General features: G+C 62.0%; 1 protein-coding gene across 1 annotated transcript in view; it reads right to left on the bottom strand.

Annotated features, from left to right (window-relative positions):
- Positions 1–895: 895 nt before the first annotated feature.
- The window catches only part of ABCA3 (ATP binding cassette subfamily A member 3), a 45255-nt gene continuing 22734 nt past the window's right edge, over positions 896–23416 (bottom strand). The window contains exons 12-33 of the mRNA XM_042922852.1: positions 22665–22846; positions 19908–20051; positions 19343–19472; positions 19047–19201; positions 18652–18807; positions 18319–18529; positions 17435–17585; positions 15877–15975; positions 14771–14957; positions 13754–14057; positions 11686–11959; positions 8285–8489; positions 7737–7956; positions 7298–7456; positions 6426–6598; positions 5842–5970; positions 5552–5746; positions 3775–3962; positions 3149–3319; positions 2680–2870; positions 2466–2539; positions 896–2024 (exon numbers count right to left, since the gene is read on the bottom strand). Of these exons, the coding sequence (XP_042778786.1) occupies positions 1893–2024; positions 2466–2539; positions 2680–2870; positions 3149–3319; positions 3775–3962; positions 5552–5746; positions 5842–5970; positions 6426–6598; positions 7298–7456; positions 7737–7956; positions 8285–8489; positions 11686–11959; positions 13754–14057; positions 14771–14957; positions 15877–15975; positions 17435–17585; positions 18319–18529; positions 18652–18807; positions 19047–19201; positions 19343–19472; positions 19908–20051; positions 22665–22846 (3830 nt within the window). The 3' untranslated portion in view covers positions 896–1892. The remainder of the gene's footprint in view (positions 2025–2465; positions 2540–2679; positions 2871–3148; positions 3320–3774; positions 3963–5551; positions 5747–5841; positions 5971–6425; positions 6599–7297; positions 7457–7736; positions 7957–8284; positions 8490–11685; positions 11960–13753; positions 14058–14770; positions 14958–15876; positions 15976–17434; positions 17586–18318; positions 18530–18651; positions 18808–19046; positions 19202–19342; positions 19473–19907; positions 20052–22664; positions 22847–23416) is intronic.

Raw genomic sequence — 23416 nt, 5'->3', positions numbered from 1 at the left:
CCGCCCCTTGGGAGCCCCCGACCAGGCCCACGGGGTAGGCAAGGTGCGACCTTGTCTTCTGGGTCTGCTGACAAGCTGGGGAGGGGCAGGGGTCCAGCAGATGCAGCAGCTGTTTGGGACCAGCACGTCCAGGGACCCTCTGGGCCCCAGGGTCTGGGGGAGAGTGGGATGGGCTGGCGGGGATGAAGCAGGCCAGCTCTCCTGTCGGGGTGTCCGTGGTCCTTCCCCCTCTCCCCTGGGCCCGGAGCTGCATCAGTTCAAACCAAATCAGGTGGGCTCCAGTCCCGGCTCCTTGAGCTCTACTGCTAGGTTTCCAGTAGCCTTGCAGATGACTTGGGGATGCCACGGGGACCCCAAAAGTGGTGCCCCTTCCTGCTGCTCCTGGGGTCCCTTCTCCCTAACTGCAGTTGCCAAGCTCTATGCTCCTCCCACTGCCCCCCCCCGCCCCAGGCCTGGTGTCGGGCCACAGGCCCACCTCCCAGAACACGCCTTCTGTGGGGCTCATCTTAGACCACACCGACCCCCGAATTTATTTTTTATAATGTGGAACTAAATGCTGATGGTGTAAAGAATTCCAGGGGGAACAGAAGAGCTGGAGGCCACGGGCAGCATTCACAGACCTCCAGAGGCCAGTAAAAATGCAAACGGGAAACTCCTGAAGGAGCCACGGTGATGAGACAGGCCTTCCCTAAAACTGAATTCTGGGGGGGGGGGGGGGGGGGGGGGGGGGGGGGCGGTCAAAAGGACATTTAGAAAACCGTCAAGAAATTAGAGTATAAATAAAAAGGGAGCTGATGTGGAGGAAGAATCTTCTTGAAAATGGCCTAAAACCCACAAGGGGCCCTCGAGTCAGAGCCCCGCCCGCCCCCGCCCCCCCCCCAGCTTCCCCCTCTGCCCCGCTGCACTCGCGCTTCCTCGTGTAGACCAAGGGTCTGTCAGGTGCCCATTTAACCTGCTTCGGCACTGGCAGGTCTGGCTTATTCCTCCAGCTCCTGGTGGTGAGTTCTGGAAGTTAGCACGTACCTGGCAGAAACAAGCTCTTGCTTTTTTGTCCGTGTGAAACCTGATGTGGGAGGCCCGTGCTAGGCCTGCAGGCCAGTGACCGGGCCCGTGACCCCCATCTCGTGTGACTCAGAGACGTGGCCATGTTCCCTCCCAGACTTTATTTTCCGCAGTCACCACGCGGTAGGTGCATCCCTCCACAGACAGTCACTCGGTCCCGCCCTGGGCCCCGGCCGGCCTCCGGCGGGCGGCTTCTCAGGAAGCCCGTCTCGGGACGAGGGACCGCCTTCTCCCCCGGCCCCAGCTGACTCTGGAAGACGCCGGTGGGATGGGGCCGGCCGGCCGGGCGCGGCGCCCGGGCTGTGTGGCGCAGTGACTCCCAGGACCCCCCCAGAGCCAAGGCCGCGGTGCCTCATCACAGCCAGCACCTCCGTCGTGGACGGCCACGGGCGGCTTTCCCTCCGCTCTGGGCAACCTGGCGAGCCCTGCTGCCCGCTGCCCGGCAGACTTCCCGTTTCACCCCCGGGGAGGCTCCGTGCCGTGTGCGACCGTGGGGGTGTCCCGCGTGCTCTCGTCGCGAGCACTTCAGCTAATTCAGCCCCTTCCTGAGCGGCTCTCTGCCCAGAGACCCCCAGGCGTGCCCGCGCGGGCTGCTGGACCGCTCCTGGCCGGGCCCCGAGTTCCAGAGAGGGGCTTCGGCGCCTGCCTCGGACATGGACGTTTGCGTGCCGGTTCGCAGCGTGACGGCGCCGAGGCCCGGTCCCTACTGTGCCTCGATTCTCGTGTCCGTTACAGAAAATAGTGATTAGAAATAAAGGTGCAGGGTAAGATGAACCGGGAGGGAGGGGACGCCTGCCTGGGCGCCCGCCTGCCCCGCCCCTGCCGGCTCCTCAGGGCCCCTCGTCCTCAGCGGGCGGCTGCAGGTGCGCGAAGCTCAGGAACACTTGCTCCAGGGAGATCTGGCTCACGGAGTAGTCGTCCACCGCGTACTTCTCCTTGGCCTTCTCCAGGACACCAAACACCTTGTGGGAGCAGAAAGGCTGCTGCCAGCAAGCCCAGGCTGGGCTCCTCGGCTGGCGTGCGAGGCCCCCGGCCACGGCAGCGGTAAGGCTCCCAGAGGTCCCAGCTCTGCCCCAGCCTGGTCCCCGGAGCACCTGCAGGGAGCAGCCAGCCCTTTGGGGAGCAGGGGGCTGTGCCGCACGGCGGGGGGCGGGGCCTCGCCCAATCTTGCCAGCTCAGAGCGTGACCCTGGGCAACATATATCCTCTTTGCGGGTCAGTTTCCTTTTTTACGCCAATTTTTTTTCTGACTTAAGTGAACCTCCAGACCTAGCGGATTTGGGGGTGAGAGCTAGAGCAGAAAGTGACTCTCCTCTTTGGAAGGAGCCTAGAGGCGCCACAGAAGGAGTCATTCCTGGAAGGGCCTTCCCCAGCCCCAGCTGTGCTGGCAGGGCCCACACTCACCTTGGCCCAGCTGAGGTCCTCCCCGGGCAGGTGGTAATGGACCATCCCTTGGTGCTCATCCTCCAGCACGCTGCCTGCACGAAGGAGACGCCGTGTCCCCGTGAGGGCCGGGCTGTGGGGGCCAGGGGAGAGCCGCCCGGGACCCTGGAATCACGGCCCTCCTCCCGGGGGTCGCGGGCCCGGGACTCGGCAGGGATGAGGCACGGAGACACACCTGGGAAGGTCAGGTTCACAAACGCCTTGAACTCCTCCAGGGCCTCCTGCCGCCCTTCGCTCCGGACCTTGGCCCGCAGGGAGTAGCCGCTGCCAAACTTGCTCTTGAGGTGCTGTGGGCTGCCCAGGCACTTGAACTGGCCCTGCACCATGATGGCCAGCCGGGTGCACAAGGCCTCACATTCTTCCATGCTGGGGAGAGGGGCAGAGGTCTGACACGGGGCCGGGGGCGCCGATGCCTGCCTCCCACGTCAAAGGCTCATGCGGGCGGGCCGGTGTTGTCGGCCAGATCGAGCTGTTCCCGATTCCCGTGTTTGGAGGGTGGCCCACATGGTTAAGCCCGGGAACGTTCCTCACAGATTGTGAACCAGCTGCTGGCTGGTCGTCTGTCCACCCGGCCCCACCCAACCCATCCCCTCCACAGCCCCCATTCTGGCTCTTCCATCGACCCCTAGAGACCCCGGCTCTACCTATGGGAGGTGATGACGATGGCCTTGCCCGACTCGCGGGCCCGTGCCACGGTGTCCCAGAGCAGGCGCCGGGCCACGGGGTCCATGCCGGTGGACGGCTCGTCCAGGAAGATGACGGAAGGCTCTCCGAGCAGAGCAACGCCGGTGCTCAGCTTTCGCTTGTTGCCACCACTGGGGGCAGAGAGGGTGGGGTGAGACAAGGCTGACAGCACGGGCTCCCCATGTCCCAGCATCGGACGGGGCCCAGTGATTGCTGGGCGCCCTAGGTGAACAGGAATGAGGGCAGCATGATGCCTGCGAAGCTGACCTTGCAGTGTCAGAGGCCCCACAGAAAGCCGTGCCCAGGGTGGTCAGCATACACACCGTCTGCACTTAAGGGGGCCTGACCGGGGCCCGACGCCGCCTTACTAGTGGCCTTGCCTCCGGGCAGCGGGAACGGGCAGGGCAGCCCCGTTCCACCCGGCACTGCCTGGGTCATGCCCCCCAGTCCCCTTTCAAAGCCACATCAACGGGTATGGGCTCTGGCCCCCGACCCGTTTGGCTGCCCCCCGCTTTATCGTAAGGGAGACTCCAACTCTGCCCTGGGCAGACGTGGGGCAGGGAAGGGGACCCGAGCGCAGGCACACCTGTACGTCCTGACCAGCTTGTTGGCATGAGGCTCCAGAAGCAGGCCCCGAAGCGTGTTCTCCACGCAGGCGCCTATGTGGCGCTCGGGGATGCCCCGGAGCCGGGCGTACATGACCAGCGTCTCCCGGCCCGTCATGTGGTCCAGCAGAGCGTCGAACTGGGGGCAGTAGCCGATTCGCTGCCGTACCTGGAGGCAAGACGCGGCAGGTCAGAGGGGGGTCCCCCAGGCTCCGCCCAGCAGGTGTGTCTATGGTCGCCCACGGCTCATGGCCAGCATGCTGCACTTTGTCAGGGACACGGGACGCGCTTGGCCGGCTCGGGGAAGCGCACCTGCCACCCCACACCGATGGCGCAGAGGTGGGCGGGGGCCTAGGCGACCACGGGCGCGTGGGTGGGGTAGTGAGGACACGCGCTCGTCGCCGTGAGAGTATCTGCTGTGCGACGGCTCATCCACCCATCAGGCATGTAACGTGTCGCGGGCCTTCCTTTCTTCTCTCTCTGATGGAGGGCACGTTTGCTGGCGACACCTTTAGGGTGGCTTGTCACCCAGTCAGGTGATGCGGTGGCAGGGCTCTGAGCGGCGGGCCCCGTCCAGCAGAGCCAGGGCCCCCTGGGGCCGGCACCTTCTCCCGGACCACTCTGGCTGGCGGGGGACCGTGGGTCCCAGACACGGGATTTCTTTCTCCTCGCCTTCCTGGCCATTTCTAGGCTTCCAGAACCTGTGTTCAGTCGGCCTGGGAATGCTCTCGGCCACTGCCCCGTCAGTTAGTACCTTCCCCGGAACTCAGACTGGATGTACCCAAGAGTCCCCTCCCTCCCCAGCCTGTGGGTCACATTTATGGTTTTCTCTTGCCCGCGTATGTTTCTAATCTCGCCTATTCCCTTCACCGTGGCAAACACAGACGTTTTATGACCTGGGCCTGGCGGCTGCACAGCTCAAGCAGTGGGCTTGCGTCTCCTGCGGGCACCTGTATGTGCGGGTTCTAGGCACGGGCCTTGGTTTCTTGGTGTGTGTGCGCTGCTCGTGGGCCCCGAAACACTGTGTGGGGCTTCTTGGGGTCTGGAGAGGAAGGCCTTCCTCCACACGGTGTGGGCTGTGCTCTGGGGGCAGGGCAGACCAGAAGCCCCCAGGACACGCAGTCGCCGCCAGGCACGGACTCTTCTCTGTTCCTCGCCTCGGCACACAGAACCTTCCACCCAATCCCCAGCAGTAGAGGCAGTGGGAGGGCAGCCTGGATCCTCCTCACCTGGCCCCACGTGGAGAAGTCTCCTGGGACACCCCTGCCACGGGGGGGCACAGGCCTCAGTTTCTCCCCTTTACCCGGCAAGGCCCCGAGGCCCAAGCCCAGGGAACACAGCACGCCCTCTGCAGAGCCGGGTCACGTGCTGTCTCTCAGGGCTCACAGATCTTAGCCGGGGCTCCTCACTGAGCACCGGGCTCTACGGTGCTCTTAGCAGTGTACTTTGGTGCTGAACTTTTACCCGGCTTTGGTGCAGTGCCTGGTCTCAACAGCCCAGGGCACCACTATGATAAATCTGTGCGTACAGGCTGCAGACCGCTGTGAACTCTACGTGCCCGGGTCCAGAGAGCGGCTTCTCAGAGACAGCCCGGACCTGGCTGCCAGCCCGGCCAGGACAAGGGGGGCGCTCTTCTCTTCCTGTCCTGTCTCCCCCTCATTGTTTGCTTCGCTCTGGCTCCTGGTCACTGCCTTGTGAACTGTGAGCCAGAAACGAGCCCATCCCTGCTTCCAGGGTGCCCCGTCTTCCCACACCCACCTTCCCGATTTCCGAGCTGATGCTGTAGCCCCCGACAAAGGCGTCCCCAGAAGTGATGGTCTCCTCCCCGGTCAGCATTTTGAAGGTCGTGGTTTTCCCAGCTCCGTTGAAACCCAGCAAGCCGAAGCACTCTCCTTTCTGGACCGCGAGGGAGATCTTGTCCACGGCAAGCAGGGGCGTCCGCTGCTCGTATACCTGCGGGGCACGGGCACTGAGGCCTGGAGGCAGCGGCACAGGGGCGGAACCCGGGGAGTGAGGGGCGGGGGGGGGGGGGGGGGGGCGGGCCTTACCTTGGAAAGCTCCTTGATAACCAGAGGAGTGTCCAGCAGGGACTCCAGGCTGGGGGCCAGGACCCGGTTCCTCTCGTCCGCCACATCCTGGTCCTCGGGGAGTGCTGATGTCCGAGAGTACGCTTCTGTCTGATCGTTCCAGAGAAAGACCACACCCGTGAGCTCCAGCTCAGGAGGTCCTTCTCCACGGGACACAGGATGGGGGTCTCTGAGACTGCTCATATAGGGACTCGGGACTTTCACAAGGATGGCTGGGTGGGCCCGGGGCTGACACTGGCATCGAGGAGAGGCTGACGGCCAAGGAGAAAGGCCTGTGCAGGACGCACCGCGAAAGCCGTGACACTTGGCTGAGGGGGTGGGGGGGCTGTACTGCGTGGACGCGAAGTCCATCCCAGAGGGGTCTTCATGTCAGAGCACCACCTCGCCCTGGGTTCACGTGTGTGTCCAGTGCGGTCCCGCGGGTTTTGTTTGTGGGGTGGGGTGTGTGTGGCAGACACGAGGGCCTGGACGCCTGCACCCTGCCGGGTGGCTGAGCCCCGGGCCCGTGGCGGCGGAGGCGTGGGGAGTGCCCGGGACCCACTCACCAGCGCCCGCCTCCTCCGGAAGGCACAGAGGCAGGTCTTCAGCCTCCACAGCGTGTCAGTCTCAACGAGGAAGAGCAGGCTGAGGTAGGCAAACCCGGAAGCAGCCATGGAGGTCACGAACCTGCCGACCCCCGGGGCGCTCCACGCGTAGAAGTTCTGCTGGTACCGGATGTCTGTGCGGGCGAGGGAGTGAGCGCTGAGCCCGGCCCCGGAGAGCTCTCCTGCCCCAGGTCCCGGCCTGAGCCCCTCTCTGGGCCCACGGGCACCTGCACACCAGCCCCTCGACAGAGGCCACGAAGGCCCGGGATCCATTTGTCATCCTTGTCACTGCCCCTCAGAAGCCCCGGGGACTCCCCGCGTTTTAGGGCAGTTCTACCTTGTGAGGGGTGCCCATGACAAGTGACCGGGTCACACCCTGGCTCACTCACACGCCCCTTCCTCCCTTGGGGACGGCACTGGGATGTGAAGATGGGACACCTCCTCCCTGCCTTGCCATGGTCACAGTGGTGACAGCTACCACCGCCGAAGACAGCTCCAGGCACAGGAAGGGCCTGTGGGAGCCTGAAAGGTGGCCCCAGAAAGACGCGTCCACGTCCTAACGCCCAGAACCTGTGCGCAACCCCACTTAGGAAAAGGGTCTTTGCAGGTGTAGCTTAGGGCCCTGAATCCAACGCCAGGCGTCCTTACAAGAGAAAGGCAGAGGAAGATTTGAGATACAGAGACACTGGGCGGCGGCCCCGTGAAGGCAGGCGCGCAGCCCGGAGGCAGCGCACAGGACTGCGGGAGCCCGGGCTGTCTTGCGGAAGGAGCCCCTCCGTGGCAACAAGCCAGGCAGGAGTGGGGAGGGGCGGCCGCGGGGCCCGGACACTCACTGTATTTCCGGCAGTAGTGTGCCGCGACCTCCGATGAGGTGCAGTATCGCCTCATCTCGAAGTTCTCGTGGAAGCTGCTGACGGCCATCCCCAGACAGTGGTTGGGCAGCACCAGGAACACGTGGTCCAGGGTTCTGGAAAGCTCTTCTAACTTCACCGCTGTGGGGAAGGGCACAGATGAGTGGGCGCTGAGGGATGCAGGACACCCGCCCCCAGGACAGGCCCGCAGATCCGGAAGGTGTGTGGGCCGGGTGCCCAGCTGGGTGAAGCCCCCTCTTCCTTGGCCCGCTCCCCCCCGCCGAAACCGCCAGGCAGAGCCGCTGGCTGCCGGCCCAGTGGGACCACCTTTGGCAGAAGGGCCTGAGTATGGCCTGGCCCAGTGGCCACACTGGTGCCACCTGGCCCCCGGGCACCTGGGGGGTCGTCTCCAGGCTCCCACCTGGGATGCGCATGATGGTGACCACGAGGAAGGTGGCTATGCCCGACAGGATGTTGAATATGGTCAGCCTCGTGTAGGCAGTGGCCGCTCCCGAGAAGAAGAAGTTCATCAGGTACATGAGGGGGATGATGGCCCAGCCGTAGAGCATGAGCAGCAGGAGGGCGTCGGCCATGTGGCCGTCGTGCGTGAAGGCGTGCACGTCAAAGGCCTTGAACACCACCTGCGGCAGCACAGAGGTAGGCGGTGCCTGGGGGCCCTGTCTCCAGGGTGGCTTTCAGCCCCGGGACCCCCCCCCCCCCATGATACCCCCCCTTCTCCCCTTTGCCGTTGGAGCGGTCACCAGGGCACCCCGTGCCCGGACCTTGCCCGCCACAGTGGGATGAAGGCTGGGGGTGCAGACACAGGTGAGGGGTGCTGCCGGCGGGGTTCCCAGCCAGCGTCCCAGAACTGGGGTTGAGCTGCCAGCGCGGACCTGTGGTCTGCGCAGGGGCGCCAAGGCAGGGCCCCGGGACATGCAGGGGAGGGTCCCCGCACCGCACAGCCCTCACCAGCAGCAGCAGACTGGGGACGAGGAAGGACATGAGGTCCCACAGCAGAGCGGAGAGCCAGAAAGTAGCCACGTGGACACCGCTCACAAACTGGACGTGCTTGGCCTGGACGGCCCTCTCGCTGACCGCCAGGATGGAGAACGTGCTGGCCAGGAACGCCATGGCGAAGAGCAAGTTGAGGGCAATGTCAAATCCCTTCCGGCTCCTGCGCAGCGGGGGGGACAGGGCAGGTCAGGGACTGAGCACAGTGAGTCCGGCCAGCATCCATCCAAAGCATGCGATGGAGGGGCCAGGCAGTAAAGGTTTTTAAGAGGGAATGCTGGAGCTGGGGTGGGGGGGGGCATGTCTCTGAGCCAGGAAAACCCCTCCCTGCCAGAACAGCTCCTCCTCTGGGCTTCCTGCCCCCAGTGATGGACATATCACTCTCCCAGTCGCCTTCAAGCTGTCCCTGCATCCCCCACGTCCCCCACTCAGGCGATGGCCCCACCGTCGCTGCCTTTCCCACATCTCCTGAGGACCCCCTGCCTGGCTGGCCCTGCCCTTGGCGGACCCCATCAGCATCTGCATGGCTGCAGTGGTTCATTCCCACCCCCCCGCCCCCATTCAGGTGCATTTTGCATTAGGTTGCCAGCAACACCTTCCAGAAACCACCACTGATGGCATTACTCTGTTGCTCAGAAACCTCCTGGCTGTCTCAATAAGCAGGGCTTCAACACATGGATGTTATTTGGCCAAAAAAAAAGAGGGAATTAAGTATCCACACTACAACGTGGATAAGCCCCTGAAAAGTGAGAACAGCCGGTCACAAAAGGCCTCTTATTAGATGATTCCATTCACACGAAACGTCCAGTACAGGCAAATCCATGGAGACAGGAAGAGAGTGGAGGCTGTTTGCAAAAGGAGACAGGGGTGGGGGGCGCAGGTGGCTGCTGGCGTCCCGGGGCTCCTTCAGGGTGTGATGGCCACGCAGTAAGATTGTACTGTGGTCCAAGAGGCACATGAAAAGGTGCACAGCATCACTAACCACCAGGGAAATGCAAACCAAAGCCATAAGGAGAGATGCCCTCTCCCCGGTCAGAATGGCCAGCATCACCCAAGAGAGAATGTGCTGGCGTGGATGCGGGAGAGGGGGCCCCTCGTGCCCTGCTGGCGGGCATGCAAGCTGGAGCAGCTACTCTGAAGAGCAGTGGGCAGGCTCCTCAGAAAGTTAAAAATAGGGGGCGCCTGGTTAAGTGTCCGACATTGACACAGGTCATGATCTCACAGTTCATGGGTTTGAGCCCCGCATTGGGCTCTGTGCTGACGGTTCAGAGCCTGCGGCTTGCTTCAGATTCTGTGACTCCCTCTCTCTCTGCCCCTCTCCCGCTCTCTTTCTCTCTCTCTCAAAAATAAACAATACAAAAATATGTATATTACAAAAACAACAGTTAAAAACAGAACCACCCTATGACCCAGCAATTGCACTTATGGGTGGTTATCCAAAGAAAATGAAGCCTCAGGGTGCCTGGGTGGCTCAGTTGGTTGGGCGTCTGACTCGATTTTGGCTCAGGTCATGTTCCTAGGGCCATGTGATCGAGCCCCACATTGTGCTCTGCACTGAGAGTGGAGCCTGCTTAGGGTTCTCTCTCCCTCTCTCTTTCTCTCTCTCTCTCTGCCTCTGCCCCACTCCCTCACTCGCGCACCCTCTCTAAAATTAAAAAAAAAACACAATGAAGAAACCTCCCCCTCCCCATGTTCATAGCAGCGTTATTTACAACAGCCAAAGCAGAAACAACAGCATGTCCATCGACAGGTGAGTGGAGAGAGAGACTGTACTAACATACACAATAGAGTATTTTCCAGCCACAACAGAGAAGGAGAACCTGCCGTGTGCGACAACGTGGATGGGCCTGGAGGGCACCGTGCTGAATTAACTAAGTCAGACAGAGAAAGGCGACTACCATAAGATCTCACTTACGCACGGAATCTGCAAACGAAACAAAAAGGAACTCACAGATACAGAGAACAGACTGGTGCTTGCCAGGGGGTGGGCAAAGCGGGTGAAGGGCGTCAACTAGCTTCCAGTCATAAAATAAGTGAGTCCTGGGGATGCCACGTCGGGCACGGTGACTACAGTTAAGGTTAACCCGATACTGGGTTGCTCATTTGAAAGTTGCTCAGACAGGATCTTAAAGCTTCTCACCACAAGGTAAAAAACTTGTAACTATGTGTGATGACGGTGATAAGGGGCGTGAACCAGACTCTCTGGGGTCATCCTTTCACAATGCATCTGGAACTAAAACAACTGGGACAATTTTTTCAAATTTGGGGCTGGCCCCGCCCTGTGAGTACTAACAACCACTCCAGCGCACGTCACAACAGGTGACCTCCGTCTCCTAAAGCTGCTGAGACAGAACCAAAGTTCCTGCCGCCCCGACCTCAGCTGACCTGGGGGTCTCCTCACACAGAGCCCACCGGGAGGGAGCTGCCAACTTCCTGATGCCCCCGGCACAGTCCCCCACCCCACCTGTGGCCACTGACCACCCCGCCCAGGTCTGAGGGCCACACAGGCCTGTGTCCCCGGGGCCCAAGCAGAGTGGAGGCCCCTCCCCAGGGCTGTGCGGCCTTCAGACCACCAGTCCGACCCGCCACGAGTGTTCATCCCTGTGCCTGCCTCTCCCCGGCAGGACAAGGAGGGCACAGAGCGGCTGCTGTGTCTCTGCTTTCAGGGTAGAGACAGGAGGTAGCAGAGGGGGACGAAGACATCGCAAGGCCCAGAGCAGTCCGGTGTGGGGGGGGGGTGGGGATAAGGCTGCCCCTCCCCGTTAATTAATCACCCCACATGGAGTCACTGATCTTGTTCTGAAACTGATTTTCTTGGCCTCTTCCGGACGTTCTGGGGCTTAGGGGCGTTTAGGGGACTCTGTGACCAGCATGGGGGAGAGTCCCACACATACCAGAGCATGACAAGGCCTGAGAAGAGAGAGGCCCACAGGGCCCCCTGATTTGAGGCCACCTTGGGCAGCGATACCTGACTTCGCTGTGTTCTGTATTCCAGTTCACACACATAGGCACTGGCCCGGGCACAAGCGTGTGCCGGGACCCCCGGGGACAATGGCCAGCAGGAGCTGGGTGCAGATTAGGGAAGAGGGCACGGCTGTGCTCCGAGGCCTCAGGAGTCCCCCCTTGGATACTTCAGTACGTGGGATAGGGCCTCCCGAGCTAATCTGCTGTCTGAGGACACAGTGAATACGCAGGGCTGGGGAAGATGTGGGGCAGAGGTTCCCTGGCCCAAACCCAGAAGCTTCCTGAAGGCACAAACTGTGCTTCATCCGCCTACGTGGCCCTTGGTGGCCCTGGCGGTGCCCGGTGCGAGGCCCTGATGGGTGGGGGCAGGGCCCTGGCAGGGGCAGTGCACCTACTCGTTGAACTGGTCCTTGGCGGCCTGCAGGGCGCTCCGGGGCTGGGGGTAGTTGGAGACCACGATGGAGGCCCGGGGGCCGCACAGCAGCTTGAACAGAAGGTTGTCGACGACAGCCAGTGCGGTGGCTGGGGAGTGGTACGCCTGGTTGTTGAACAGGGCAGTGACGACCGTCCGCTCGCCGACGTCTCTGAAGGACACGGCCACCAGGCACCGCTCGTTGAAGCCACCTCCCTCCACCGAAGCCCTGAAAACCAGGAACTCCTCCAGGTCACCTGGGGGGCGACAGAGGGTCAGGAGAGGACGACGGCCCCTGGGGCACGTGCCCGAGGTGCCCGCTCTGAGGAGCTCAGAGGCCTGGAGGGGCCGTGGCAAGGAAACACCACCTTCTACTCTCGCGGAGCCCACGGGCCGGGGGCCATGTCATGGCAGCGGCGGGGCCTGGGGGAACGGGCACCCCGGGGCCACAGGAGGCCAAGTGGGAGGGCCACACTCCTTCTTGCCTCCCCCCCAAATGCCTCCCGAGACTAAAGGGAGGCAGCCCTGGACCAGGGCCAGTGGGGCAAGGAGGAGGCCGCTCCAGAGAGGGAGAGGCTCTATGAGGAGGCCTGTGACCTCCTGTGGGGCGGCTGGGCGAGCCAGCGGGTAGGGGGCTGCCCTCGAGGGGCGAGATTAGACAGGACCTCCGCCTGTTTCTCTGGTTTTCCAGTTTTTATGGAATGAGTAAGTAACCTTTCGTAATCAGGAGAAAAAGGTGGTCTTTAAAAAGAGTGGCCTGAGGGAGTGGGGCCCAGGGAGAAGGAGGATTCCCTCCTCACCAGCAAGAACCCCGGCAAACCCCACTGCATGTGCCGGACCCTCCGGGCATTCGAGGAGCCAGGACCCGCCCCAGCCCTGCTTTGCTCCGTGGTAGAGGCGTGGGGACAGGGGTTCAGACAGGGGTGCTGGGGTCCACCCTATGCTCGCTGGCGGCTTCCCGGCCCAGCATCACGTGCACCTACACATGCCCTCACTGCCCTGGCCTGTAAACAGGGTCAAGAGAGAGGACGTCTGCCTTGCAGGCCCTAGGGTCAGCGAGGGGCAGGGACGTGTCCGGGAGCCCTGACGTTAAGAGTGACAGAGGCTCTGCCAATGGGGCCGCAGCTGCCGTTACAGAAGAAAAAGCATCCGATGGCCTTAAAAGCAGTGAAACAAGACCGCACGGCGAGGCGGACAAAGCCGGAAGGTTGCACGCTCGACAAGGGAATGGACACTTTGGTCTTCCAGAAGGACTCAGGCCAGGGGCATCTGAGGCCATGTCCCGAACCCCCCAGAGCCACCGTGTGCCACGAGATGCCCAGAATCTTTGGGCCAGGCTGGGGGACAGCCGGCAAACGTGGCGGAGGGCACACGGAGGTGACGGGATGTCTCCTGAGGCCTAACCAGGGTCACAGGGGTGGTCAGGGCCACACTGAGACTCGGGGCAGAAGCGGGCACGGGAAGGCGGGCTGGTTCCGGTTCCGGGACGCAGAGGCATCCAGCCTTCCCCTAAACCAGAGCCTGCTTCCTGAGTCTCTGGGCTGCGGTCCAGCAGGGGGAGGGAGCAGCAAGCCAAGGCCACCTTCCCCCACGTCTGGCCCATCTGACCCGAGCTCGAGGCCTGCTCTGAACCCAGGGCCGCGTCTGACTGCCAGGGCCAGGGACGCAGGTGCTTCGGTCTGAGGTGCTGGAAGACAGCACCATGTTACCTCAGTGTGTGCTGTGACCAGCCCGGCAAACGAAGGGCAATGGTGACACCACGGTGGTTTCATGTTTCACCTCTGACGCCGACACAGACCTAAGTGGCCGCCCGTCCTGGGCAAACCTTAGTCCCAGATGCTGCCTGTGCCTTCCTGACTCAGGCAACGGCCTTCCCCCTAGTGGTGATGTCTGGAGGCAGTTGTGGTTGTCACGACGACGGGGTGGGGAGAGGGGGACGCAATGCCAGGGATGCTTCTCAACATCCCAGGGTGCGCGGACAGGGAGGAGACAACGCCCCAAATGCCCACGGCACCTGCGCTGAGAAGCTGGGCTCCGGGCCCGGCCCTTACCCAGCACCTCCCGCGGCTCCTGGCCCTCGGCCTGCAGCATGGCCTTCAGCTGCTCCGACAGCTGCTGGTCCAGCCGGGAAGCCCCGGGGACAGCAAAGGGCACGACAGTTCTGCCGTACGCGCCCAGGGTCAGCTCCAGCATGGGGTCATCAAAGGTCTCCGAGGAGTAGTTGACGGCCAGGAGGGCCAGGGTGACGCACGTCAGAGGGACCAGGACCTGGGCCACCACCATCTTCCACTCGCGCAAGCTGTACACGGCCTTCTTCAGGAACATGGCCCAGAACTGCTGGCAGTGGAGGGCGAGCTGTGGCAGAGGGGACGGGCTGTCACGGTGCCCTGCGGGGCCAGCAGCACACCCCTGCCCCCTACCCTCAGCCGCAGGCACGGTCCCAGCACACGCCTGGTGGCCTCCAACCGATGCGTGCGCCCCGAGGCCCCAGGGTTCCTTGCAAAGCTCCTCCTTCGGTATCACGGGAGACGAGCACATCCGTGTCCCTGCGGGTCCCCACAAGGGCCTCGGGGGGGTCCCACCACACTGGGGGAGCCAAGGCCTCTGCCTTTCCCCCGATCTTGGCAGGGGACCCCGTCTGCGCTCACACGGGAGCCCTCCAAGCGTGGGGACCCCCCCCAGGGTCAGACTCCTGCTCTGCCACGTGCTGGCCAGGCCACCGTGACCCAGACTCTGCTTTTCCGTCTGTAAGATAGAGCAGCGCTGCCCTTTACTGAGCGAACACCAGGCTTACGGCGAAGCCCTCGGTAAACAGAGCAGAGTCAGCAGCAGATGCAACGATGGCTTATCTGTGTGCGGCCCACTTAGAACAAAATGATATTACAGTTGCCGAATTAAAATGTGCTGCGTTTTCCTTCTCCCTGCTGTGACCGCGTGAGCTATAATCTGCCCTCTTCCCAGTGAACTGACCCTCCAGGAGCCCTCATCTGTCCCCCTGGATGCTAACACGTGGGGCTCAGGGGTCTCCCGGCCTTCCCGCACCGGCCGGCCCAGCCCTCGGCACTCACCCCAGTGTTGAGCTTGGCAGTGGTGCACTCGTCCTCGATCAGGGAGCCAATGCCGTCGGTCGGGTCCATGGCCCCGCACAGGTGGCTGTCCACTGCCCAGTCGCTCGCCCGCCTCTCGTGCTGGTATTGCAGGGCAGGGAGCTGGATGGCCTGGATGTCCATGCTGGTGTCCACCAGTTTGCCCACACTGTGCCAAGACACAGGAGGCCCGGTCACCGCTCAGCTCCCCGCGGGGGCCGTCAGGGAGGGAGGAGGAGGGGCACGCTGTTAGCTCTGCTGGCCGTGGTTCGTCTCCTCACGTGCCCATCACCAGATGCCATCAGAACACCAGACGCGGAGTCCACGAGGGACAGATAACCGGACAAGGCCCCTGCCCCCAAGGACCGCGGTCTCCCTGGGAGATGGGCCAAAGCCCCGGGGACGGGGAGGGGGGTACCGGGGGCATGATGGAGGCCCCGGGAGTGTAGCTGTGCCAGCACTGGGCGCCATGGGTCCGGGCGCCCGGGGCCGAGCTGGGACCGACGGGCAGGTGCGTGTGCTCCGGGAAGAGCCGCCCAGGAATGGCTCAGCGGGGACGGGTGTGCGTGGGGGGAGTGCAGGCAGCGGCCGGGTGGGTGGTGGGGCCGCGTGGACACCCGTGAGCCACCTGATATGTGCACACCGCGCACACACTCACTGTTCTGCCTCCTCGCTAGGTCCCGGGATCCTCAGAGAAAAACATGTACCTCACACGTACTTTTGTTCCTGCCAGTCCCTAGCACTCCATCTGCCAAACAGGCGCTCGAGGAAAATCTGGTGAACACCTTCGCCGCCCCGGGCAGCCCCTGCCGCCCGCAGTTCTGGGGGCCTGCCTGTCGGGCCCGCGTGGTGAACAGAGGCCGCCGGGCCGCCCGCACCCTCCCCATGAAGGGGGGTGGGGTGGAAGTTTCCGGAGATCGGAGTTCAGCCGCCCTCTGCCTTCTGAGTGTCCTGGGGAGTTGGGGCCCCGCCCACGCCGGCGCGCCCCCCTCAGGTCGGGGTTGGATCTGACAGTCAGGGGGCTGCTTCACCGGCACGCTGTCGACAAGCATCGGCGCCTAGACTGACGGACGCCCGCGTTTACTGACCGGAGGAAGACCTCCTCCATGGTGGTGACCGAGGCCCCGAAGCTGGCGATCCCCAGCTCCTTCTGCTGCTTCTCCAGTTTGGCAAACAGACTTTCGAACCTGGAAGCAAGACCTCGAGTGAAGAGCTGCCTCTCAGTGACTTTGGAGGCCACTTATTCCTCCACGTGGCCCGGGGCAGGGCAGAGCGGCCTTGGCGCCTGGAAAAGCTGCCTGGAAAACCGGGAGTTGGGTTTGTTTCCCCCTCTTTTTCCCTACGTGACATTTTTTTTTAAGAGAGAGAGCGTACATGTGCAAGCTGGGGACGGGGGCAGAGAGAAAGAGGGAGACAGAATCTTAAGCAGGCTCCACTCTCAGTGGATCCCACGAGCCCGGGGTCATGGACTGAGCGGAAATCAGGAGTCAGATGCTCGACTGACTGAGACACCCAGGCGCCCCCGCCACATGACCTTCTGCCGTGAGTACTTAGGCCTGAGATACTGTTTGGTAGTAAACATCCACGTGAAATCACAAAACCAAAAAACCAAAAAACCAAAAAACCTGGAGGATATTCATTCGATTGCGGGGTAGCGCTTTCTAAGGGAAAAAATCACAGAGGAAAAGATAGCACCCGTTAAATGTAAAGTACCTGCGTGGGGAAAAAGGTCCCACAAAATCAGTCAACGACCAAATGGAAAAAATTGCAGCAAACATGGTTGATATCGCTCCATAAAATGCTCTGACTGATACACGAGCGAGGGACAGGAACACACGATATCCAGAGAAAGCCGTGTGAGCGGCGGCAAGACCGACCTCCTGTTAGCAGGAGCGGAAGGAAAACAAAATGCCACTTCAGCCACTGGCTATGCAAATATTTAAAAAAGAACTTCATCAAAGCTGGCAGGCGAGCGTGGTGTAAAATGGACACTGTCCCGTCCTGCTGACGGGGAAGTCACGTACATCACCTCTGCGGGAGCAACTTGGTACCCTCTGCCCCTCCTGAGGGGGTCACTGGGGATTTAGACCAAGAGTTTTCTAGAAGGATGTCTCCTGGCGTATTCTTGGGGGGAAACCAGGAGTGCGTGGTGCTGGAACAGATGTCGACGAAGTCACGGTGTGACGGAGTGGGGGAACCCAAAACCACACCATCGATCGGGCTCGTAGCAACGTTAAACAGACTTTAAAGATTTATACCCCAAAGTTTCTGAACGTGAATCGAGGGTTGGGTTCTCACCCCCCACACCAGAACCTGCTCTGTTCACAAGGCTTCGGCGCGTGACTCACAGCGTGAGACAAAGAAGACACACACATTCACGATTCCACGAGGAGCTCGTGGGCGCTGTGCGTGGGCGAACCTGGGGGGAGGGGCTGGCCGTGTGCCGAGAGCGACGGCAGACACTCTCCACCCAGGGAGGGTCCCCAGTTCCACTGCACTGGTTCTCCACCTGCCGTCACAGCTGTGGGCTTGGGAGCCCTGCTGGCCGAGCCTGACAGGCAGGCGCGGGGGACCCTACGCACGGAGCCTCCGAGGCGCACTGAGCCCCGTTCTCAGGGCCGTGCCTGCGCCCCCGGGGACGCGTACCTGTGGGTGCTCTCCTTGGGCAGGATGAAGGACAGCTCTGCACCGGCTCTGCTCTCCAGCGTGGCGCTGGGGACGTGGTGGCGCACCAGCCGGGAGATGGCCTCGGGGTCACAGTGGGGCTCCTTCACCAGCGTCATGTGGTAGCCCGCACCTGCAACACCGAGGAGCCCCCCCGGGACGCCGTGTCCCACTTCTGCCGTCCCTCCGGGCCCTCGGCTCGTGACCAGGACAGGTCGTGGGAAAGAGGCCGGAAAGCGGGGACGGCGGCACTGGAGCGGATGCACCTGGACCCCTCGGTGCCACCCTCAGGGCTTTTCTCCCGGTCCCTTGCTGGGCGGAGACGCTGGGGGACCTGGGAGCGCTGCCGGTAAGGACGTGAGGCCCAAGCTGGGCTCTGCAGTCCACTCTCAGGCTGCGGCAGGAACCGTCCCCAAGACCTGCCCTCTCTGCTTTCTCCACAAGGGAGCCCCGGACAACGGCGGCCCCGAGGGTGACCACGTCCGGTCGCCATCCGCCGGGCAGGGCTGTGCGCCGGCCAAGGGACTGGGGAAGGGAGGTGCACAAGTCCCGGGGTGTCTGAGGAGGGGAGCTCGTCTGCTGGTGGGATGTGGGTGGGCCTGGGGCGTCGGACCATGAGCTGCCTTTGAGGAAGCCACGCTCACATGGCAAACGCAGCCCTGGACTGTGCCACAGGCCGCGCGCCTCCACGGTAGCCAGTGTGGCCTCTGCAAGGGCACCGCTGGTCTCGGCGGCCTTGGCTGACGCTTGGCTGCCCCTTCCCGGTCACGGCGGGACGTCGTCCTAACCCAATCAAGACTGCTCCCGCGCCCCCTCCTCCCTTCCCAACCCCGGCCCGGCCGCAGGGCCCCGCCAGCCCCGCTCACCGTACTTCTGCTTGAGGAACAGCGAGGACCCGCAGCACTGAAGCTCCCCCTTGGCCATGATGGCCACGCGGTCCCCCAGCAGGTCGGCCTCGTCCATGAAGTGCGTGGTGAGCAGCACGGTGCGCTGGCTCTTGTGCTGCTGCAGCAGGTCCCAGATGGCCCTCCTGGAGACGGCGTCCATGCCCGAGGTGGGCTCGTCCAGCATCAGCACCTGCGGGCCGGGCCGAGGAGCCGGTGGCGGGTGGCGGGGTGGCGGGGTGGCGGGGTGGCGGCGGCTCCCCGCGGCCGCCCGCCGTGCTGGGCGCCCCGCCCCGGGGCCTCCCGCCCGCCTACCTTGGAGCCCGCGATGAGGGCGATGCCGATGGACAGCTTGCGCCTCAGGCCCCCGCTCAGGCACCTGCTCAGGGAGTCCCGCTTGTCCTCCAGGCTGAGGGCGTGCAGCATCCGCTGGACCTCTTCGGGGCACTTGAGGCGGGACAGGCCCTTCAGCTGAGACAGCGGGGGGCAGGGACGTCGGGCAGGGGCTCCCGGCCTTGGCGCCCCCTCCTTCCCTCCGTGCGTTGCGCCGTGTGCCCTGACTTCCCTCCTCGCCGCCCCGCTGCAGGTCTGCGAACGGCTGCTCCAGGTGGGTTCTATTTGCTGGGAAGCTGGGGGTTCACGCCTTGGGGCCCAAGCTCGCAGACAAGGAAACCACCACGCGACCTAAGCGCACTCAGTGGCCGGCTCACCTGTGCGTAGAAGTACAGGTGTTCTGCGACGGTCAGGTTGTCAAACAGGATGTCGTGCTGCGGGCACAGGCCCAAGCTCTTGCGGATCTGAACCATGTCCTGTGAAATCTCGTACCCGTTGATATACGCCCGGCCGCTGGTTGGGGGAAAGAGACCTAGGGCCAAGCAGAAGACCCGGAGGCCGAAGTTCAGCGGGAACACCGGACCCTCTCCCCACCCCCCGTCAGCACGAGGTGTGACCCTTGTCTGGCCGGACCGCTGACCGGCCGGCCGGAGCCGAGGCCGTGGCGCCTCACCTGTGAGCATGGAGAGGGTGGTGGTCTTCCCCGCGCCGTTGTGGCCCAGCAGCACCGTGATTTGCCCCTCGTACAGGTTCAGATTCAGGTCTCTGACGGCTGCTTTGCCCTTGTTCCCCACTCTGAACACCTGCAGCGAAGGCCGAGGGCGGCCCTGGACTTCAGGCCCTGCCTGGCCCCCAGACCCCCGCTGGAACACCCGCCCGACGGGTCTCAGGAGACGGTGCCCAGTGTGGCCGGTCAGTGCAGAGGCGGGAAGTTTCTGGCGAAGTGCTGATTGGAGGCCATGCCTCCCCCCACCCCCGCCCCGGGTGATGTCTGTCCCGCTGCAGTGGACCAGCAAGTGTTTGGGGGCAGGGCTGACTCCAGGGTAAGCCCAGGCGGCATGCACTGCTGGCTCCCCCCTGAGTCCCCTGAGCCCTGGGGACAGAGCCTGGGGAGGGGTCAGAGAGCAGCCATGGGGGTCTAGGAGCAACAGGGCCTGGGAACGGCCCTCAGCTTGGAGACAGCCCTGGGCAAGGTGGCATGAGGTCCCCGTCCCCACCCACCCCACAGGGTGTGGCACCTTGGTCACATGCTTGATCTTGATCCCGGCCACCAGGTCCTCTGGCTCAGCCTCAAAGTACTCGGTTCTGAGCACTTTCTCTGGATCATCATCTTCCTCTTCTTTCCCCAAAACTGTCCGTGGGTGCCCGCACCAGTACGAGGGCTGGGGTGGAAAGCAGACGGGTCTCAAGCAGCCAACTCGTGTCAGTTCGTTGTGTTTGTGAGGAATGGCAGCAGGTTCCCCGACACGCCAAACACTGTCAGCAAACAGCCCTCGCCCGGGGCCCTGCTGCAGAGGTGGGGCGGCCCGAGGCCTCTGTGGGGCGCGGGTGCACGCGGCTCCTCCCTCATCTACCCGGGGAGGCTCTGAGCCTCTTTCCTGACCTGCCATTTGGGCACACAATCCCTCACAGGCTTGTTGGTGGTGCAGACAACTCACATGTGACACAGATGAAAAGTAAATGAGGACCTTTAAACCAAAGACAGGCTGCTGAATGTTCCAGTCCGGGGCGCTGTCCGGGCAAAACAGGAGGGAGGCTGTGTCTCCACGCCTGACTGGCCCTCACTCAGCTACACAGGAGCTCACAAAATAAGCAAGAGGAGCCAAAAGGCCTGGCCTTCCCTTGCTATGAGGAAGCTTCCCTGCCCTCTGTCTAGACAAGGACCACAGCCATCTGTCTAGACAATCCCTGCCCTCTGTCTAGAAAACAACCCCTGCCTTCCACCTAGACAATAACCCCTGCCATCTGTATAGACAATGACCCCCACTCTCCATGTAGACAATGACCCCTGCCATCTGTATAGACAACGACCCCCGCCTTCCATCTAGACAATGAGCCTCGCCATCTGTCTAGACAACGACCCCCATCCTCCATCAAGACAATGACCCCTGCCCTCTGTCTAGACAATGACCACCAACATCTGTCTAGACAACTCCTGCCCTCTGTCTAGACAACGACCCCCGCCTTCCATCTAGACAATGACCCCTGCCATCTGTATAGACAATGACTACCACCATCTGTCTAGACAACTCCTGCCCTCTGTCTAGACAATGACCCCCGCCTTCTATCTAGACAATGACCCCCACCTTCCATCTAGACAATGACCCCTGCCTTCTGTCTAGATAAAAAACCATGCCCTCAGTCTAGACAAGGAACCCTGCCCTCTGTCTAGCCGTAACAATGCCAAGAATGCGTAAGAATACAGCCACAGGCCACGCAGAACCCCTGCCCTCGGGTGGTCCGTGGGCACAGATGACACACGGGTGTGGGGAGGGTCACAGGAAAGGGAAGAACCGGGCCCTGGGAGAGCCGCCCCCATCTCCGTTCTTGGTACTTCCCATGCCTGGAATGGTTCTAGCACACCACAGCCTGTTGGTCTTTTTTTAAATGTTTGTTGTTGTTGTTTGAGAGAGAGGGAAAGAGAGAGTGCACGCATGTGCACAAGCATGAAGGGCAGAGTAAGAGAGAGAGGGAGACAAAGAATCTCAAACAGGCTCTAAGCTGTCAGTGCAGAGCCCAAGGTGGGGCTCGAACCCACAAACTGTGAGATCATGACCTGAGCCAAAATCAGGAGTCGGATGCTTAAGTGACTGAGCCACCCGGGTGTCCCCAGCCTGTTGGTCTTAAGGGACACACTTCTCACGTTTTACAGGGCTCTGAAATCAGAATGTGTCACAGATCGCGGAGTGCCACAGTTAACTGTCACCATTTGTCTTGGTGAGAAAGTGACAGTGCCCCTATGGATCAGGGGCACCTTAGATGTGATGAAACACTCCAGTGTCTTCATGGTGAGTATGTGTGGAACCAGAGAGGGGACACTCAGGTGGCAGCTCACCCGCCAGCAGCAGGGACTGACGGACCACATGGTGGTGGCCCCACCTGGTGCTGTGCTCAAAAACAAAGGTGATTCATGAAAATGCAGATACTTAATTCAAAGAGGAAAACAAAACTTATAATTATGCACAGCTATCTAAAAGTATATTTATACACAGATTCACACACATTTGTATTTAAGATAGCTAAGTTAGGTTAAAAAAAAAAAGTTTCAGGGTGCCTGGGTGGCTCAGTCAGTTAAGTGTCTGACTCTTGGTTTTGACTCAGGTCATGATCTTGTGGTTTGTGAGTTCGAGCCACGTGTTGGGTTCTGAGCTGACAGTGCAGAGCCTGCTTGGGATTCTCTCTCTCTTTCTCTCTCTCTCTCTGCCCCTCCCATACATACACACACAGTCTCTCTCTCAAAGTAAAATAAACTTAAATAAACAAAAAAAAAACTACCCCAAACAAGTTTCGAGACTTGGATAACACGATCCCCTTTTCGTAAAAGCAAGTGTGCATATGTCACGCACACACAGACTCAGGCTGCCGGAGGGTACGTGCTCAGAACAGTCTGAACCACTGCACACCAAGGGGTCAGCACGGCGCGTCTCTGGGCGGTGGGACTGTGCCGGGAATCCCAGCAACGCGATCATTTTTCCAAGAGGCTGGAGGCTGTGTTACTTTGTAGGCAGAGGAACCAGTGGGATATTTGTTTGACGTGAGGCCGGGGGTGGGCGTGTGCCGGTCCCGTGCTGCAGGGCCAGGGCGAGCCCTTATCAGATCCTGGACTGCAGGGCTCATCTTGGCCAGTAGGGGGTCTCAGGGCTTTGGGACACACGGCTCCCTGACTGCACGCGGGACATGCCCGACGAGGCGTTGAGTGCCAGGGACCGGAGGGGCCCGGGGCGTGTGCGGGGGACACCCCTGCCCCCGTGCGGAAGAGGGCCGCCAGCACTCACCGTGATGAAGAAGTACCAGGGCTGGGGCACGCCGAACTGCCCCGGGAACACGGCCTCCACGTACCAGGTCACCAGGCCGTAGAGCACGGAGTCCAGCAGTAGCATGCCCAGCACTTGCCCAAAGGAGAAGTCATCGTCCACGTTGACGGGACTCAGGAGGTTTCGCCACTGGACACCCACGCCTGGAAGACACCGGGACGGGGACCTGAAACGGCCCCTCGGCCCCAGCGGCACGTGCACGCAGGTCCCCGCCAAGCCAGCGCGACTTCTCCCTTCCCGCTTTTACGGCACACCTGCGACTTTCCTCGAGGCTCTAGACAACAGCGAGCCACAAAATCGGAAAGTTACAGAACCAGCAAGAGCCTGTGGACTGACGAGGGAGGCTCAGGTTTGATTTACGACCTACGTGCACATCCGTCCACATCCACGTCCGCACACACACAGACACATGTGTACACATGCATGCTCTGGGTGAAGGCCAGCTCTGGAATAGCGGGCATTCAATCCGAGTCTTTTCAGAAACCGGGAGGACCTGACTCACACACAAACTCTCCTTAGCGGCGCTCGTAGGGTTTTGTCTTCTGTGGGTTTGCCGACAACAGCCCAAACGGTGCTTGGGGATTGGCCCCAGGGCCCCTCGCGGAAATGGCTATGCTCTGGCTTTGATCACTGTTCATTCTCAAGCAATTAGAAGTTTGCATGTTTAAGTAAATTCAGCATCAGGGTGCCTGGGTGGCTCAGGTGGTTGAACG

Source organism: Panthera leo, chromosome E3 (genome assembly GCF_018350215.1).
Source record: "Panthera leo isolate Ple1 chromosome E3, P.leo_Ple1_pat1.1, whole genome shotgun sequence".
NCBI classification, from domain to species: Eukaryota; Metazoa; Chordata; class Mammalia; order Carnivora; family Felidae; genus Panthera; species Panthera leo.
The sequence above is the reverse complement of the archived record's forward strand: the minus strand, read 5'-3'. Positions and strand labels throughout refer to the sequence as shown.